Source organism: Lithobates pipiens, unplaced genomic scaffold (assembly GCF_037356315.1).
Source record: "Lithobates pipiens isolate NorthernLeopardFrog02 unplaced genomic scaffold, aLitPip1_a1.2 Scaffold_19, whole genome shotgun sequence".
Taxonomy (NCBI): domain Eukaryota; kingdom Metazoa; phylum Chordata; class Amphibia; order Anura; family Ranidae; genus Lithobates; species Lithobates pipiens.
In genome coordinates this window covers 244,653,317-244,670,705 of record NW_027507764.1, presented here as the reverse complement: position 1 = coordinate 244,670,705, position 17,389 = coordinate 244,653,317, and the positions used below count along the sequence as shown (strand labels likewise).

Here is a 17,389-nt window from a genome sequence, read left to right as displayed (position 1 = left end):
TTCAATATTTTTATTAAAGGTTTTCAGTACAATACAAACAAAGATCTCATCAATGCGGCAAAGCATGGCATCTAGCACAATGCACAATCGAGTAATACACCGGTCAATTCCTAAGACAGGTTGGCAGCAGCAAAGTAGGTTCCATAACTAAAAACCCTGGATCACACTGGATCCCAACTGCCGATGCTGTTACCTCTGGAGTTGTATAGATATCCAATCGTGCAGCTAGCACCGCTAAATGGGTGATTTAAAGAAAACAAAAAATAGTAAAGAAGAGAGGAAAGACCCAATAGCAGGGGAAGAGAGAAGATTAGAGAACAGGAAAAGGTGGAGAAAAAGGAGAATGGGGGAGAGCTGGGAGGGGGGGGGGGAGGGGGGAGGGAGCCGTAGTCCTGGATCCTCAAATCCTTGCTACTATAATAGCGTTAAACAGCGCGTGTCCTGGGATCATTAGTTAGATAGACAATCCATGGATCCCATATTCTATGGAACATTTTCATCCTGTCTTGAGACAGCGCAGATAGTCGATCGTTTAGCATTAACCATGACATTTTATGTTTGAGCTGGGCCATCGGTAGTGCGGCTGATCTCCAATTACGAGCTATGGTGATCTTAGCTGAAATCAATAGAAAGGTAAGGAGCCTCTTCTGAGGTCTGGAAGCCCCTGCCGCTGTGCCCCCCAAGAGGGCCAGCTTAGGTGATTTTTTTCAGGTTCAGTCCTGTGATTGTGTAGACAAAATTATACACTCTAATCCAAAACCTTCTGACCTTCGGGCATGACCACCAAATGTGGTAGGTGGTCCCCACCTGGCCGCATCCTCTAAAACAATGGGACGTAGCTCCCGGCACAAAAGCGGCCAGTCTGGCTGGGACCATGTACCACCTCAACAATACCTTGTAGTTCGCCTCTATCACCGATGTGTTGGTGAGAGAGCGATATGCCGTCTCAGAGAGCGTGCAGCAATCATCTAATTCAAAGGATTCCTGAAGGTCCTGCTCCCACTGGATCATATAACTCAACTTAAACATTCAGATCTGATGTTTAAAGCGGTTCTGCACCTTTAGAAAAAAAAATATTAAAAGCCAGCAGCTACAAATATTGCAACTGCTGACTTTTAATAAAATCACACTTACCTGTCCCAGGGTCCAGTAATGTCGGCGGCAGATGACATCCTCTGTCAAGGAATCGGGAAGTGAAGCGTTGCGGCTTCACTGCCCGGTTCCCTACTGAGCATTCGCGAGTCGCGCTGCACGTCTCTGCTGGTCCCCGCTGTGTCCTGGGAACTGTGTGTTTCCCAGAACACAACGGGGGGGAGAGATGGCGGGGCATCTGCGGCGGTCTGTCCCGGAAGTGGGTGCAGATACCTGGATAACTGCACCCCCCCCCCCTCCCCCCTGAAAGGTGCCGATTGTGGCACCGGAGGGGCGGAGCAATCAGATGAGCAGAACTTCCACTTTAGGGTGGAGAACCGCTTTAAGAGGACCTGTCGTGCTTTTTTCTATTACAAGGGATTTTTACATTCCTTGTAATAGGAATAAAAGTGACACAAATTTTTTTCTTTTTTGCGGAAAGAAGCAAAGATCAGAGTTCATAGAAGAGGCCCATGGAACCTTCAAGATTTGAAGAATGTGCCAACTTGAGCAATGCACGCGACTAGTTTCTCCATAAAGGAGGCGTCTTGGAGCTGTCATTACCAAAAAAGGATTTTGTACCAAGTATTAACCACTTGCTTACTTGCCATCTAAACCATCCCCCCCGCCCAGACCAATTTTCAGCTTTTAGCGCTGTCACTGAATGACAATTATTCAGTCATACAACACTGTACCCAAATTAAACACAGAATTAAAAAAAATATCACTTTTATAAAAAAAAATTATTTGCAAAAAGCTCTTTTTTTTTCTCCATTTATTTGCGCTGATGAGGCTACACTGATGGGCTGCATTGCTTGGCACTGAAGGGCATTGATAGGTGGCACTGATGAGGCACTAATTGGTACCACTGGTGGGCATTGATAGGTGGCAATGATTGCTGGCACTTACTGTATGTCAGGGCTCGACAAAACCCGGGCGCCAGGTCGCATTGGCGACTAGAATTAGCGACCCGGCGCCTGGGGCAGCACAGCTGGGGGTCTCCTGTCTCCGTGGACCCCCGCCGGCGGCTGGTAATTGAGACCCCGGCTTTGAGGCCTTCTGTGATCCTATTCCTTCTGTGATCCCATTCCTTCTGGAATCTGGCGCCCTCTTGTGGTGGCCGTTGGAATTACAACCAGCAATGCTAATGGGGATAGCTCCTTCCATTTACTTAGAACACCTAAACATATACACACATACATACATACATACATACATACATTACACATATATATATATATACACACACACACACACACTTTTTTTTTTTTTATTCTAACGCCCTAGAGAGTAAAATGGTGGTCGTTGCAATAATGTCTGTCACACCATATTTGCACAGCGGACTTACAAGCGCACTTTTTTGGGGGAAAAAAAATTTATTTAATAAAAAAAAAAAAGACAACAGTAAAGTCAGCGGCGGGACAGGGCGCGTTTAAAAAAATTATTTTTTTCTTTATTTTAACTTTTTTATTTTTATTTTTTTCACTGTTCTTTTAAAAAAAAAGTGTGTCACTTTTATTCCTATTACAAGGAATGTAAAAATCCCTTGTAATAGAAAAAAGCATGACAGGTCCTCTTATATATGAGATCTGGGGTCAGAGAGACCTCACATCTCATATTTACACTAAAATGCAATAAAAAAAAAAAAATCGTAATTTGAAAAAAATAAAACAAATAAAATGTTCCTCTAAGAGCTATGGGCAATGACTTGGAGACAGGTGGGGGGCTGGGGGCTATCTTCCCCTCACTCGTCTCCATGTCAGGCCAGGGACAGGTCCAGATCGCCATCACGGACCTGGCTCCTAACTTTTTTAGCTGGCTCCTAGATTCCAAGCAAATTAGTCAACCCCTGCTGTATGTACTGGTGGGCTCTAATTGTGGCACTGGCAGGCAGTACTGGTGGGCACATATGAGGGGGCTTTGCCTCTTTCTCTTCGGGATCGATGTCCCTTTAGTGTGAGAAGGTGGAAAAAAACAATTACTGATCTTCTGTTTACATCACGTGATCAACTGTCATTGGCTGACAGCTGATCCCTCGCAATGCGCCGCTGACTGCAGCGGCGCATGCGCACAGGGGATTTCCAGCTGAAAGCCCGGCAGACTACGGACGCTGCCGGGAAGAAATCTCCCGTGCACATGCGCGGGAGTGACGATATCGCGGCTCCGGCCACTCACAGTGCCGGAGCCGCGATACCCGGAAGGAGCGCCAAGGGAGCATGTCAGGGCCTTGTTCTAAGGTAAGTATTTCATAATGAGCTAGTATGCGGTGCATACTAGCTCATTATGCCTTTTACTTTGCAGGTAGAAAACAAAACAAAAAAACACATCAGCGGGTTTATTCCCGCTTTAAGCAGTGGAACTTAAGTATAAACATTGTAACAATTTGTCCTTTACAGTGAAACCTTGGGTTACAAGCGTTTTGAAACATGAGCAACTTTTATTTTATTTATTTATTTTTTAAGAAAAAAAAAAATTCTGTCTCGGTTTGCGAGTGTTGTCTCGCAAACCGAGCAGGATTCAAGCCAATGGGATGTGCACTACCGCATTTGGGCAGAGTTGCGGGGGGCACCAGTGACACTCGGAACGGTTCAGAGCCGCTCGGAAATAAATCATCCTGAAATACTTGGAAACACAAAGTTTCCAAGTTCAGCTGAGCTGTCCCAGAGTATTTCCGAGGCTCTCCAGCGCCCCTCCCCACTTCTGGCCATGTGCGGTATTGATAATGCGTTCCGACTTCTTTGTTTCCATTGACTTCTATGGGGAAACTTGCTTTGATATGCGAGTGCTTTGGATTACAAGCATTCTCCTGGAATGGATTATCCTTGTACCGTAATCCAAGTTTCCACTGTGGATCAAAGGCATACACTTTATGTGAATGAGGGAAGTTTAACCACTTTAAACACTAAACCTTTTTCTGACATTTGTTGGTTTCAAGTTAAAATCTTTTTGTTTTGCTAGAAAATTACTTAGAAACTGTATTTGCGCAGCAGTAGTTCAAATGTGTGAAAATATATCCCTCTATCTCTCTCTATAATATTAGGGCTGCAGGGTGAATCTGGTAAATATCATCAGGCTCAGAGATCCTTTTTGTTTTTTAATTTAAAAAATAAAATATGGGTCTGATTTACAAAGCGCTATGAGTAGCGGCGCACGCTGACGCGCAACGACCGTTTTTGTGTTCACAAAGCATTTGCGCCTGTAACACAACGCAATTTCCCCATTTACTATGAGCATGCCAGTGCACAGGCGACCATGATCTGTGCGCCGCTATAGACCTGGCGCACGGCATCTTAAACTCAGAATTAAAAGAAGTAGGGATGCACCGAATGGGTTTTTTGGTGCCAAAACCGATACTGAAAATACATTTTACCTTGATACCGAAACCGATACAGAAACAGCACCGATACCGACATTGGCTGTTTTAAAAAAAATATTTTTATACAGGAGATGGTCAGAGACTGGGGACGGGCTACAGGAGATCAATGCAGCCTATCGGAGCCCATCATGTAGCCTGCCTGTGCCTCACCAGTGAATATAAACGCACGCACACACGTGTGTGTGTGTGTGTGTGTGTGTGTATGTATTTTACCTTGCGAAAGTATTCGGCCCCCTTGAAATTTTCAACCTTTTGCCACATTTCAGGCTTCAAACATAAAGATCTAACATTTTTTATTTTTTGTGAAGAATCACCAACAAGTGGGACACAATTGTGAAGTGGAATGAAATCGGATTGTTGAAACTTTTTTAACTAATAAAAAAATGAAAAGTGGGGCGTGCAAAATTATTCGGCCCCCTTGCGTTAATACTTTGTAGAGCCACCTTTTGCTGCGATTACAGCTGCAAGTCGCTTGGGGTATGTCTCAGTTTTGCACATCGAGACTGAAATTCTTGCCCATTCTTCCTTGCAAAACAGCTCAAGCTCAGTGTGGTTGGATGGAGAGCGTTTGTGAACAGCAGTTTTCAGCTCTTTCCACAGATTCTCGATTGGATTCAGGTCTGGACTTTGACTTGGCCATTCTAACACCTGGATACGTTTATTTGTGAACCATTCCTTTGTAGATTTTGCTGTATGTTTGGGATCATTGTCTTGTTGGAAGATAAATCTCCGTCCCAGTTTCAGGTCTTTTGCAGACTCCAACAGGTTTTCATCCAGAATGGTCCTGTATTTGGCTGCATCCATCTTCCCCTCAATTTTAACCATCTTCCCTGTCCCTGCTGAAGAAAAGCAGGCCCAAACCATGATGCTGCCACCACCATGTTTGACAGTGGGGATGGTGTGTTGAGGGTGATGAGCTGTGTTGCTTTTACGCCAAACATATAGTTTTGCATTGTGGTCAAAAAGTTCGATTTTGGTTTCATCTGACCAGAGCACCTTCTTCCACATGTTTGGTGTGTCTCCCAGGTGGCTTGTGGCAAACTTTAGACACGACTTTTTATGGATATCTTTGAGAAATGGCTTTCTTCTTGCCAGTCTTCCATAAAGGCCAGATTTGTGCAGTGTACGACTGATTGTTGTCCTATGGACAGACTCTTCCACCTCAGCTGTAGTTCTCTGCAGTTCATCCAGAGTGATCATGGGCCTCTTGGCTGCATCTCTGATCAGTCTTCTCCTTGTCTGAGCTAAAAGTTTAGAGGGACGGCCGGGTCTTGGTAGATATGCAGTGGTCTGATACTCCTTCCATTTCAAAATGATCACTTGCACAGTGCTCCTTGGGATGTTTAAAGCTTGGGTGTCAGGCTAGAGGCATATAACAAGTAACAGTTAGGGTGTGCTGATTATACAAAGAGTTCAAAGCACATACCATGAGCAGTTCTAAGCAGAGCAGGTCAGCTGGGACTTGTAGTACACCGCTGCAGACAAAGGTAGATGATTGCTGGACCTTGTAGTTCACTGCTGTAGATGAGGATAGATGATTGCTGGACCTTGTAGTTCACTGCTGTAGATGAGGATAGATGATTGCTGGACCTTGTGGTTCACTGCTGTAGATGAGGGTACTAGTAGAATCAGGCAAAGCGTAGTCTAGGCAAGCTGGGTCATACAGAGGTAGATCAGAATCCAAACGGTACCGAATCAGAAGCAAGCAAGTAGGGTCAAACACGAAAGACACAGAGCAAATATCAGCTGGATCTAACACGAGCACTGACTGAATGCTGATACAGGTGATTTAAACGTGAGCTGGCCAATCACTGTTGTTTCCCAGACACAGGCTGTGTCAGGTGAGTTGTGCTGGGTACTAAAGGGATTCTAGTACTGACATTGGGAAATCTTTTTGTATCCAAATCCGGCTTTAAACTTCTCCACAACAGTATTACGGACCTGCCTGGTGTGTTCCTTGGTCTTCATGATGCTCTCTGTGCTTTCAACAGAACCCTGAGACTATCACAGAGCAGGTGCATTTATACAGAGACTTGATTACACACAGGTGGATTCTATTTATCACCATCAGTCATATAGGACAACATTGGATCATTCAGATATCCTCGCTGAACTTCTGGAGTGAGTTTGCTGCACTGAAAGTAAAGGGGCCGAATAATTTTGCACGCACCACTTTTCAGTTTTTTATTTGCTAAAAAAGTTTAAAATATCCAATAGATTTCGTTCCACTTCACAATTGTGTCCCACTTGTTGGTGATTCTTCACAAAAAAGAAAAATGTTATATCTTTGTTTGAAGCCTGAAATGTGGCAAAAGATTGAAAAGTTCAAGGGGGCCGAATACTTTCGCAAGGCACTATTTTTATATATATATATATATATATATATATATATATATATATATATATATATATATATATATATATTATTTATTTTTAAAAGTTGACAGCTGCAGCTCCTGTACCTTAATCTCCATGCTGGGTACTGCACTCTAGGGGGAGGCAGAGAGCACAGCGCACACTGCTAGACCTCTCTCCCTTACTTTCACAGTAAATGCCGTGGCCGAGCTCCTGCACAGCCGATTTACACATCGGCTGAGGAGCCATATGCAGCTACCGCTGAGAAGAAGGGGACTTTACACTGAGACCCCCATGTGAGGAGGAAGGGGAGGAGGAGAGAGTAAAGACGAAATGACACCCCTGTGATGGGTGGCACCGGGGGCGGGGCCAAGCCCAGCAGGCCTGCCCCTTTTTCGGCACCAGTATCAGTGAAAGTTCTCTTGATGAGGACAATGGCCTCATCCCCACAACCCTGGCTGGTGGTTGTGGGGTTCTGCGGGCGGCTTATCGGAATCTGGAAGCCCCCTTTAACAAGGGGACCCTCAGATCCGGGCCTCCCAACCCCCCCAATGTGAAATGGTAAGTGGGTATCTACCATTTCACCAAAAAAGTGACAAAAGTGTTAAAAATGACAGGAGACGGTCTTCGACAAGTCCTTTTATTAAAGTTCTTCTTCTTTCTTCTTTCTTCTTCGAAAAATATGGCTAGATTTTGGCTAGAATCGTGCAGCTCTAATGTATGTATATTTAAATATTAGAGGTGCACGATCAATCTTTGAAAAATTGTGATCTTAAGTTAACTAATTTCTCACTATCTTAACCCCTTCCCGCCGAGCGTACGCAGATGTGCGTACTCGGCTTCCGGGGGGTATACCGGGATGATGCCTGCACCGTTTTTTTTTCAGCAGGCGATTGGCTATCCAGGCATAACAACTGATGCAGCTAAAAGCAAAATTCTGCTGCCTCCGGCTGCTGGGGAGGAAATGGAACGAAGCCGTAATCGGCTTTGTTCCAGTCTCCTTATCGTAAACACGGAAGCGACGTCATGACGTCACTTTCCATTTACTCGGCTGCCAATGGCGCCGGTTTTAAAAAGATATACGGTATTCAGAATCGCCGTTTTCGGCGATCTGAATACATTGAAGTGTAAAGGAGGGGTGGGGGGTCTTTTAGACCCCCAATCCCTCCATAAAGAGTACCTGTCACCACCTATTACTGTCACAAGGACAGCAGTAAAAGTGATCAAATTTTTATTTTTATTTTTTTAAAACAATTTAGTCATTTTTAAAACAAATAAAAAAATATTTTTATTTTTTTAAAGCGCCAGCCGTCCCCGCGAGCTCGCGAAGCAAAAAAAACGCATACGAAAGTCGCGCCCGCGTATGTAAACGGTGTTCAAATCACACGTGAGGTATCGCCGTGATCGTCAGAGCGAGAGCAATAATTTTAGCACTAGACCTCCTCTGTAACGCTAACCTGGTAACCGTAAAAAAAATTTAAAGCGTCGCCTATTGAGATTTTTAGGTACCGTAGTTTGTCGTCAATCCACAAGTGCGCGCAGTTATAAAGTGTGACATGTTTGGTATCTATTTACTCGGCATAACATTATCTTTCACATTACGCCAAAAAATTGGGCTAATTTTACCGTTTTTTGTTTTTTTTTAATTCATGAAAGTGTCCCTTTTCCCAAAAAGTTGCGTTTAAAACACCGCTGCGCAAATACCGTGTGACATAAAATATTGCAACAATAGCCGTTTTATTCTCTAGAGTCTCTGCTAAAAAATATATATAATGTTTGGGGGTTCCAAGTAATTTTCTAGCAAAAAAATATGGATTTTAACTTGTAAACACCAAATTCCAAAAATAGGCTTAGTCATGAAAGGGTTAATCTTGCATTTCTCCAATTCATGCAAGGCCTCATGTACGCTGCTGCTGGTAAACGGACGTTTAGGAACAATTGGATTTTTTTTTTTTTGCTGCCCTCTGCTATCTTATTGTACATGTTCAAAGGGTCGTTTATAGTAGTTTCTAGGCAGTTGAGTTTGGAACCCAAAAATTGGATTCAGACAGATGTATGGAGGAGTTTGAAACGCCAAATGCTTGTAAACTCTAAATGCAGTAAGTCACGTTTTTTTTCATTCATTTGTGGCTAAATGGCCATTTCTAGCTGTCAAGTTAAATTGTTTAGGAGAGGTACAGAGATGCAATGTTTTTATCATTCGCTTCTTTTAGATCAAATGGATTAACTTTGGTCCGCAAATGAGGGCTGTTATAGACCAAACCTTTTTTTCTGATGTTTGTTACTTACAAGTTAAAATCTTTTTGATAGAAAGTTACTTGGAGCCCCCAAACATCAGCTTGTTTCCATCAGCTGTTGGGTGTCGCCGCCATTGCGAGTAAGGGGATTCGGCAGTGTAGCTGCACACGTGGCACCGCTGCACTATCCTATTGGCCCAGCGGTGGGGGAGGGAGCCAAGCTGTGATGTAATTTGTCACATCCTGGAAGTGGGGACAGGATACTAAGGTGGGGGGGGGGGGGAGGAGATGAATGAGCAGAAGTTCCACTTTAGGGTGGAACTCCCATATTATTTATTTACTTATCTTTAATGGATTTTAATGCAAAAAACTATAAATATATACCAATTTTATGTATGTAAAGTTATAAAGGATGTTATGGCAATGTAAATAGATACCTAACATGTCACAATTTAAAATTGCACATGCTCGTGGAATGGCAAAAAATGCTTATACATAAAAATCTCCGTAGGTGTTGCTTTAAACATCTTTTGGGTTATCAGTTTAGCGTTATACAGGCGTACTAGCACTAGAATAATTATCACTACCATGTTCACATTTCTCAACATTTGCAGTTAAGCTGTTTGTGTGGCGCGCACACACTATTTAGGTATGTAAATATGTAATGCTGGGTTGGGGACACCTTATTTATTTTTTCCCTTGCACTGTCCACTTTTTTTATCACTTTTATTTCTATCACAAGTAATGTAAACGTTCCTTGGGATAGAAAAAAGGCATGGCAGGTCTTCATGGAGACATCTGGGATCTGGGGTGTAAGCTCCTCTATCTTAGAAAGCATGAGAGAAAAAAAAAACATTAATCTCATGCTTTCCAGAACAAAAAATGGCGGTGTTTACATCTGGCAGAACCGGAAGTGACGTCATGATGTTGCTCCTGGCTTCCCAGGACTATAGAGCTGGCCGTGAACCAGATGGTCCATGATAACCGATCACAGGACAGCCCAGAGAGAAAGGTGGAGGGGTTGTCCCTTCATGCAGCCTATCTAAGCAATTCAATGGCTAATTAGTCCCTAGGATGGCTTTTACACAAAAGGGAATTGCTAGCTGAAAAAAATAAAAATAAAATACGGGATGATACTTGTAGCTGCAGGCTTCAATCGTGTATAACAACTGAAAGTCAGATTTCCAGCCGGGGGGGGGGGGGGGGGGGAGTGGTTAATTGGCTTCTGTCCTAAGGCTGGCCATGTATGAATTGAAAACCGAACGTTCTGTCGATCGAAAAATGAAAAGGGGTGCATATGATTGTGCCGTCATTTTGTTTTTCTAAAAAAAAAAAAAAAAAATCCATTATGTTGGATTGGGCACTTGAGATCATGTCATGAAAATTGTGTCTCGCAGGTGGCACACTAATAATGCAAAAGACAAATGATCTGCAAATTGACAAGAATTTTTGTTCAGTTTTTGACTTGTCTATGGTCTGCTTAAGCCCGGGCTCGCACTAGTGAGGTTTCAGACACTTGTCACAATCTTGTGACAAGGGAAATCGCATTGTTTTAATCGCATGTGTGTTTTTTTGTTTTTTTGTGCTTGTTCACATCAGGAAAAGGTTCCTATACTTTGGTATGATTCCAGTGTGATTTATTTAATTTATTTATTTTAGCCCCATAGAATAAATAAACAAACCTTTATTGAAGTTTTGTCCAAGCAGCACTACATAATTTCATTGAAAGTCAGATCAATATCTTATCGCAGCAGCTTGAAACAAGCCTAAATTGCCCTTGGTATATGTACAGTTCCTTGAAAAAGTATTCATACCCCTTGAAATGTTGTCACATTCTAACCAAAAATGTAAATGTATTTTATTGGGATTGTAAGTGATAGACCAACACAAAGTGGGACATAACTGTGATATGTAAGTATTCTTCTTTGCAAAATAACTCAAGCTCTGTCAGATTGGATGGAGAGTGTCTGTAAACAGCAATTTATTTTTTATTTTTTTTAGTCTTGCCACAGATTCTCAAATGTATTTAGGCAGGGGTTGACAAATTTGCTTTGAATTTAGGAGCTAGTTAACAAAGTTAGGACCCAGTTTTTTTTTTTTTTTTTTTTTTTTTTTTTAAGAGTGGTATGGTTTGTCAGCTCCCGGGCTAAGGCCACTCCTTTTCACCCCCTATCCCTAACTCGCAATGGAGCACCCAGTCAATAACTCTAATGAAACGCTGTTACATGAGGATTATAGGCTGACCAGAAAGAGTAAGGCTGGCAACAGATGGAACTGGCTGGCACTGGCAGGTAGTACTGGCTGGCACTGGTTGCCACTGGCAGGCACGTGGAACTGCCAGATGCCACTGGCAGGTGACACTGGTTTGGAACTGGCAGGTGGCACTATTGGCACTGGCGGTGGCACTGGTTTGAAAGTGGCAGGTGGCACTGGTTGGCGGTGGCACTAGTTGTCACTGGCAGATGGCACTGATTGGCGGTGCCACTGATTGGTGTTGGCAGATGGCACTGGTTGGCGGTGGCACTGAATAGTGCCACTGGCAGGTGCCACTGGTGGTGCCACTGGCAGGTGGCACGTTGCACTGATTTGCAGTGGCACTGGCAGGTGGAACTGATTGGCGGTGGCACTGGCTGGCGGGTGGCACTGGTTGCCACTGGCAGGCACGTGGAACTGCCAGATGGCATTGGTTGGTGACACTAGCATTGGCAGGTGACACTGGTTTGGAACTGGCAGGTGGCACTATTGGCACTGGCACGTGGCACTGATTGGCAGGTGGCACTAGTTGTCACTGGCAGGTGGCACTGGTTGGCGGTGGCACTAGTTGGCACTGATTGGCGCTGACACTGGTAGGTGGCACTGGCAGGTGGCACTGGTGGCAGGTGGCACTGGTTGGTGGTGGCAGGTGGCACTGGTTGGGGGTTGCAGGTGGCACTGGTTGGGGGTTGCAGGTGGCACTGGTTGGGAGTTGCAGGTGGCACTGGTTGGGGGTTGCAGGTGGCACTGATTGGCGGTGGCAGGTGGCACTGACAGATGGCACTGGCAGGTTTCACACGGAGCACTCTGTTACTGAAATGTAACAGAGGAGCTGTTAGAATTGAGCTTAATGTCGGAATGGGTGGGACCCGGCCCGGGGTGGGCGGGACTCAGCAGCTATCAAACACCAGCCAACGATTGGGCTGCTTAAGAAAAGGGGCAGGGCCACATACACATAGCGGCCCGCCCAGATCCCATTGGCTGGTGTTTGATAGCTGCTGGGTCCCGCCCACCCCGACATCAAGCTGAAATCTGACAGATCCTCCTCCTCTCCGTTGCTTGTCAGTTTCACACACTTAGCGCGGCACCGCTGAGTGTGGAGGAGGGAGGACGACGGCAGTCAGTGTTCATGCGCTGCATGTCGGGGGCATCAATAGTGAGTGGGCTGGTGGCAGCTTAAGCGCCAGGTTGCGATTTCTGGTCGCATTGGCGACCTGGCGCCTGGGGTTTGTCGAGCCCTGTATTTAGGTGTGGACTTTGACTGGGCCACTCTAACACATGAATGTGCTTTGATCTAAATGATTCCATTGTAGCTCTGGCTGTGTACAATTTTTTTTTTTTTTTTTTTTTTTTTTCCTAGGGCTGTTGTCCTGCTGGAAGGTGAACCTCCACCCCAGTCTCAAGTCTTTTGCAAACACCAACAGGTTTCCTTCTAAGATTGCCCTGTATTTAGCTCCATTCCTCTTCCCATCAACTCTGACCAGCTTTCCTGACCCTGCTGAAGAAAAGCATCCCTACAACATTATGGTGATGTTTTTTTTCCACCACACACAATTTTGCTTTTAAGCCAGAAAGTGTTTTTTTTTTTTTTTTCTCATCTGACCACCAGAGCACCTTCTTCCGAATGTTTGCTGTGTCCCCCACATGGCTCCTCGCAAATGGGACTTCTTAAACTTTTGCAAACTGGGCTTTCAACTATGGCTTTCTTCTTGCCACTCTTCCATAAATGCCATATTTTTGAAGTGCCCAACTAAATCACCTTTCACATGGCAAGCCCGCTCGGATCTGCCGGTCTGTGTTGTGTGTGGTTTTATTTTTTTATTTTTTTTTTTTTTCAGGCGGATCCAAGCGGGCCATCTATTGACTCCTATGGGCAGGCAGATGTCAGCTGAGATGTGTCCACACAACCCGCTCAAGACAGTCATATGTTTATACATTCGCCATCCATATTGGACCGGCTGAGGTCTGAAAACGGACATTGTCCGATCTCTCCATAGGATTTGGCGACGTTCTGATAGGCCCCTCCCTGGTCAGTGAGCAGAGACGGACCTGTCATCCGCTAGCTCAGTGGAGATCAACGGAGAGATCTCCTGCTGAGCTGGCGGACTCCGCTGAAAGGATCCACCTCTTATCCTGTGGATAAATTCTTCCACCTGAGCTGTGGATCTCTGCAGCGCCTCCAGAGTTGCCATGGGCCTCTTGGCTGCTTCTCTGGTTAATTCTCTCCTTGCGAAGCCAGTCAGTTTAGTGGACAGCCATGTCTTGATAGTCTTGCAGTTGTGCCATACTCTTTCCATTTTCAGATGATTGATTGAAAAGTGCTCCATAAGATGTTCAAAGTTTGGGATTTTTTTTTTTTTTATAACCTAACCCTACTTTTAAACTTCTCCAGAACTTTATATCTAACCTGTCTGGTGTGTTCCTTGGTCTTCATGGTGCTGTTAGTTCACTAAGGTTCTCTAACAAACCTCATGAGGGCTTCACAGAACAGCTGTGTTTATACTGAGATTAACGTACACACAGGTGGACTCTATTTACTAATTGGGTCACTTCTGAAGCCAATTGGTTCCATTCGATTTTATTTAGAGGTTATTGAGTAATTGTGGCTGAATACAAATGCACGCCACACTTTTCACGTTTATTTGTAAAAACTTTTGAAAACCATTTATTTTCTTTCCACTTCACAATGATGTGCCACTTTATGTTGGTCTATCACATGAAATCCCAATAAAAGAAAGAAATTTCAAGGGGTGTGGATACTTACTCGTGGGTGGCACAGTGGTGTAGTGGTTAGCACTATCGCTTAACAGTAAGAAGGGTCGCTGGTTGAATTCCAACCTTGACACTACCTGCATGGAGTTTGCATGTTCTCGCTGTGCCTGTGTGGGTTTCCTCCGGGTACTCTGGTTTCCTCCCACACTCCAAAGACATGCAGGTAGGTTAATTGGCTTCTGTTCAAAATTGGCCCTAGTATATGAATGGGGACATTGAATTATGGGCTCCTTGAGGGTAGGGACCGATGTGAGGGTGCAATGTACAGGAATAGGGACAATTGTAGACACTCAGGTTGAACTGGATGGACTGGTGTCTATTCAACCTTACTAACTATGAAAACAATGAAACTTACATTTTTTTTTCCTTCTCCTCTTCAAGGCATGGTATGTGAGTTAGAGACCTTTTAGATTGTAAGCTTTTTGAGGACTGAGGATGATCTAAATGTACGATATATTTGTAAAACTGTGTGAATTGTCAGCACTATGTAAATACCTGTATTTAATAAACCTAGAAGCATCATGTCCTGGGAAAAGGCTATATTCATTAAGATCTGTTATATGAAAGTGTAAATTCAGCCAAACATCCTAGGACTTTTTTTTTTTCTCCCCCAGGCTGACCGATTGGAAGCTCCGTGGATCTCTATGGGCAGGTAGATGTTAGGCAGGTGTAAACTGTATACATCTAGTTAAAGCGGGAGTCCGCTGTGTTTTTTTTTTTTTTTTTTTTTTTTTTTTTTTTTTTTAAAGCCAGCAGCTACAAATACTGCAGCTGCTGACTTTTAAAATAATGACACTTACCCGCCCAGCGCGCCTGCGATGTCGGCACCCCGAAGCCAATCTCTCAATCGTCTCTCAGGTGCTGCCGCCGCCATCTTGGCTATGGGAATCAGGAAGTGGAGCTTTTCAGCTTCATTTCCCGGTTCCCTACTGCGCATGTGCGAGTCGCGCTGCGCAATAAGGATGGTCCCCGCTGTCGCTGGGATCCGTGTGTTTCCCAGCAGGCAGCGGGGGACCTTCAGAAAGGGGCGTAGATTCTGCGGAAAGGGGCGTACCTTTTGCAGAATCTACGCCGGAAGTGGGTGCAGGTACCTGCACCCCCCTTCCCCCTGAAAGGTGCCAATTGTGGCGCCGGAGGGGGGGGGGGTTCCAATGAGCGGAAGCTCCACTTTAGGGTGGACCTCCGCTTTAAGTCTGAGTCCGTCCATGTCTAAAGATGTGATGGAATAGAGGTAGCCTGATGTAAACAAACACAAGTCTGTTTACATCATGCCTTCCATAGAGCTATTTGCTTTTCTCACTATCTGGCCACTCATTTTGCAATTATCTGAATAGTTATTTGCTCTGTAGTGCTGGCCAACACTGTATCACCGGTGTTGTACTCCTCCTGAGGGGATTTTTTCCCCTAGGTGCATTATTTATTTAAATTTAGTTATGTGAATGTGGTGAAGTTTCACTTTGCAAAGAATCATGCACACAATGGAAGTCGGTGAGCTTCACCTCATTTACTAAGCACTTTGCAAGGAATTCGATCTAAGAATTTTTATGTATTTTTTTTTTTTTTTGTGTATTTTATACATTGTTGGGGGGGGGGAATAATTTTAGCAATATATTTTACTTGTGATTTATTATATTGTCATAATTTTTTTTTCTTCTGCTATTTTTCACGTGGATAGATGTCAAGTTTTCTGCTCTTGTATGATTGTTTAATATATTTTAGCATCTATTTAACAATATGTAGTAACAAGGAGGTTTCTCTTTTTGCTTTACATTCAGCTGCAGAAATCCAGTTGTTAAAATGCATCTTTAGCTTTTGTGTAACTATGGTTGCCTAACTGGAATGGACTTAAATAAGCCATAAAATCTGTGTGCTGTGATGGTTTTTATGTATCCCTTTGCAATTGGTTTCGATTGGCTTCATGAGTGTCACAATTTTTGGGTGGATTATTAACCACTTGCCCACCAGCAGCCGCAGTTGCAGTTGAAACTACGTTATGCATGTCGCTTCACCCTGTGGCCACTAGGGGTGCATGCTTTTTAGTTATACTTTTACGAGTGGTTTTCATGTATTTCTTTCCAATAGCCCTTAGATTAGAACATTAGAACATTAGATCTGTTGTGTGTTATTTATTTATTTATTTTTTGACTGAGATAAAAGCCACCCATTTTGGGGGAAATCCATTGATCTGGAACTTCATGTGAAGTTGGTCTGGTGTTTGAATTCTGGAGGCTGGCCAGTATATGTCACGCTAGTTTGACCAAAGGAACCATCTAAACTTTGCATGACTTCCTGTAACACGGAGGTCAATGTCTTTGAGCAGAATAAAAAGTAGATCATAGTGTGCAGGTGGAAAGAGTAGGAGAACCAGTTTTTTGCGTCGCTTATTTCTTTCACTGAAAAGAATGACTTGGTTTTTCAGACTTTTTTTGACACGCTGGAGTTTGTGGTAATTGGTGTGAGGTTTTCAAAAAAAGTTTTTTGTTGATTATGGGACATTATTATTTTTTTATTTATATTTTTCTTGCACACTTTGTTTTTGTATGAAGCTTACACAGTATTTACAATAATGTACATGATCATTTCAGCTAGGGCAGATCAGTGAACAGATGTATGTCCCTTCCACCTGGCGGAACCACCATGGAGAGTCCAGGGCCTGCAGGTGGGATAGCATAGTTTGGTAAAGCTTTTGGGGGCAGGGTGGCCACTACTGGAGGTCAATGGAAGTGGCCGGCAACTGTTCAGTAACATGATTATTGTAGAGGTTTGCATGTAATTCTAACATTTTCAATAAACTACTAAAGTATAATTCCAAGCACTTCATTAATTGGACTGATATGTAATATCCAATCGGATGAGGTTATCGCCCTCATATTTATTTTTTATTTTATTTTTTTAGGCCTTCAAAGAAATGATGGTTTGAAAGCAGTGGAAGTATTGCCTATTTTAAAAGAAAAAGTTGCGTACCTGTCTGGTAAGTTGTGGCACAATGTTTTCTGTTGTATTTAACATACTGATTTCTGTTCTACTTTAAAAATGTGTTGAGGGTAAACTAAAAGATGTGATAATTTAAATGAATACGTATTCCTCTGTGGAGCCCCTGTTTTCCAGACTTTTTATACTGGGCCTTGTTTTCTGTCAAGTTGATGCTATAAGTTTCCTTTTTAAATTGCACTTTTGTTCATATTATTGAAAAGATTAGCATATTCTTAATACGCAGTAAAATCGCTTCAAAACAAGCCCTCATGCACCTTCCTAGCTGCTTGTA

At 43.5% G+C, this 17,389-nt stretch overlaps 1 protein-coding gene across 1 annotated transcript in view; it reads left to right on the top strand.

Moving 5' to 3' along the window:
- LOC143998051 (triple functional domain protein-like) overlaps positions 1–17,389 on the top strand; it is a 70,221-nt gene that overhangs the window by 7,441 nt on the left and 45,391 nt on the right. The window contains exon 2 of the mRNA XM_077493826.1: positions 17,021–17,095. Coding sequence (XP_077349952.1) covers positions 17,021–17,095 — 75 coding nt within the window. The remainder of the gene's footprint in view (positions 1–17,020; positions 17,096–17,389) is intronic.